Source organism: Pinus tabuliformis, chromosome 6, assembly GCF_031772625.1.
Source record: "Pinus tabuliformis cultivar Carrire ecotype Pingquan chromosome 6, CPIR1, whole genome shotgun sequence".
Taxonomy (NCBI): domain Eukaryota; kingdom Viridiplantae; phylum Streptophyta; class Pinopsida; order Pinales; family Pinaceae; genus Pinus; species Pinus tabuliformis.
The window spans coordinates 1577977353-1577979438 of NC_142292.1; the positions used below are offsets into that span (position 1 = coordinate 1577977353).

The 2086-nt window shown below is 36.2% G+C and overlaps 1 protein-coding gene across 1 annotated transcript; it reads left to right on the forward strand.

Annotated features, from left to right (window-relative positions):
- Nucleotides 1–277: 277 nt before the first annotated feature.
- On the forward strand, nucleotides 278–1695 carry LOC149264835 (transcription factor MYB3-like). The gene is made up of 3 exons (XM_089390489.1): nucleotides 278–482; nucleotides 607–736; nucleotides 890–1695. The coding sequence occupies exons 1-3, from the start codon at nucleotides 350–352 to the stop codon at nucleotides 1617–1619; spliced, it is 993 nt and encodes a 330-aa protein (XP_089246615.1). The 5' UTR covers nucleotides 278–349; the 3' UTR covers nucleotides 1620–1695.
- Nucleotides 1696–2086: the final 391 nt, after the last annotated feature.

Below are 2086 nucleotides of genomic sequence, written 5' to 3' on the forward strand. Positions count from 1 at the left end.
GCTGGTGTCCTCGAGGTAATAACACATCATCTTCCATTAGTGTCAAGTCTATTTATGAATAGCTGTAATGACTTAGAAAAGAAAATTGCTCTCCCGGTGATCCGACCCCCTTAAATTTCTACTGTGCCCATTTGTCGTTTCCTCATAATCTCGGTATTCATTTTCTGTGACAGATGTGCCCTTCGAAATCATAAATTATATTGGTCACATGATAATTATTTTCCAAACAATTGAGCAGGGGAATCTAATTGTTTCTATATATACTCAAGCCAAGGGGCCAGTGCCATATCTGTTTATTCCCAGCAGGGGAGATCGTCAGCGGTGGAGTTACAGTAAACGAATATCCAGAATGGGTAGATCTCCTTGCTGCTCAAATGAAGGGTTCAACCGCGGGGCCTGGACCAAGAAGGAGGATATGATTATGTCTGATTACATTCGAATTCACGGCGATGGTGGATGGAGAAATCTCCCTCAAAAAGCAGGTAAATTTGACTATATCTCTTATTATTTCTCTAGCGAATCTAAGTGAATGTCTTACTCTTTAAGTTCTCATTAGGGTTAAGGCATGTAAACCTTAATAAATAGTGAAAAAAATTGGTTTTACAGGTCTTATGAGGTGTGCAAAGAGTTGTAGAATACGGTGGCTGAACTATCTTCGTCCCGGCATTAAACGGGGAAACATTTCGCACGATGAAGAGGAACTCATTATTCGGATGCACCGTCTTCTAGGCAATCGGTATGTCCACAATGATTGAACATCATCTATGTACTCACCACTAGTTATTGATTCCTTCTGTCGGGGTCTCCAAAGTTTCGAATTATTAGTAGCAGAGTGAGATATTCATGCAATACGTACAACACAAGTGTCTTTATATGTGTTTGCCTACAGGTGGTCGCTGATAGCAGGACGACTGCCTGGTCGAACAGACAATGAAATCAAGAACTACTGGAACACCCATCTACGCAAGAAGCTGCGGTCAATGAACGAATCTCAACCCAATTCAAGTACTCAAAATGTGAAGATGAGATCAAAATCTCCTTCTCTCCTACAAAATCATGTGTTCAAAACCCCTCCCCTCAAAATAACAACGGCGATGAAACAAGCTGAAATGGCACGTCCAAATGGTTGCAATAATCGTAGTTCAGATGAAGCTTTCAAATTATGTAAGGTTGCAGAAAATAAGAATATCTCCAAGTCGCCCTGCGACATACTTGTGAACGATTCCATCACAGAGGACGTTATTCTCGTTCAAACAGAAATGGAAAGCTTTACCTGTTCTAGCTGGTCGGAGCAGCTGTCCCCATATTCCGATCGATTTGCAGAAGATGCAGCTACTTTAACCGACAGTTTGTCATATTTAAAGGAACTATCGACTACCCACTGGAATCTATTTTTTTCTCCATCCGATTGTTCATTGGACTTTGGATTAGAGGAGTTCTACATGGGACCGGCTACAATAGCCGAGGAGATGATTGAGTTTGAAGATATATCTTCTGATCAAAGCAATATGCAGCCAATTAATAGTTGTACAGTGGCTGGTTACCAACGAATGGAGGAATTTCACGATAAAAGTACACAACACAAGGAATGGATTGAAGCTAACACTTTTGAGGAGTGATGCTGTCAATTTGAAAGTTTATTAAATTATTATAAATTTTAATGTAATGGTAAACTTTTGCAAAAATATTTGAAGAAATTTTGTTGTAATTTTTTTTTTTTTCATTACCATGGATATAAGTAATTAATGCTGCACTTTTCACAATTGATTTAGTGAACTCAGGCTAACACCTCTGGGAATGGGTATAATGAATTAATGGCATATTCAAAAGAATGTTGTTTATTTGAAAGTTTATTAAAATTTATAAATTTAATGTAATAATATTTATAAATTTTAATGTAATAACGTTTGTGGAAAATATTTTTATTTTAATAATGTATTTTCAATTTATATATTTAAATAAATCTATTTCAAATTAAATAAAATCTCTTTATTTTAATTTATATGGTGCTTTGGATTTCAGTGATGTTAAGTTATTTACTTAAAAAAAAAGGTTTAGAGCATTTTTATTTAGATAAAATAGAGGG

Bases quoted from the DNA above. Each gene is read 5' to 3' on its own strand.
- LOC149264835 (XM_089390489.1), top strand. From the start codon at position 350: ATGGGTAGATCTCCTTGCTGCTCAAATGAAGGGTTCAACCGCGGGGCC. The intron at 483-606 runs GTAAATTTGACT...TTGGTTTTACAG, and splicing joins AAATCTCCCTCAAAAAGCAG to GTCTTATGAGGTGTGCAAAG. The intron at 737-889 runs GTATGTCCACAA...GTTTGCCTACAG, and splicing joins CACCGTCTTCTAGGCAATCG to GTGGTCGCTGATAGCAGGAC.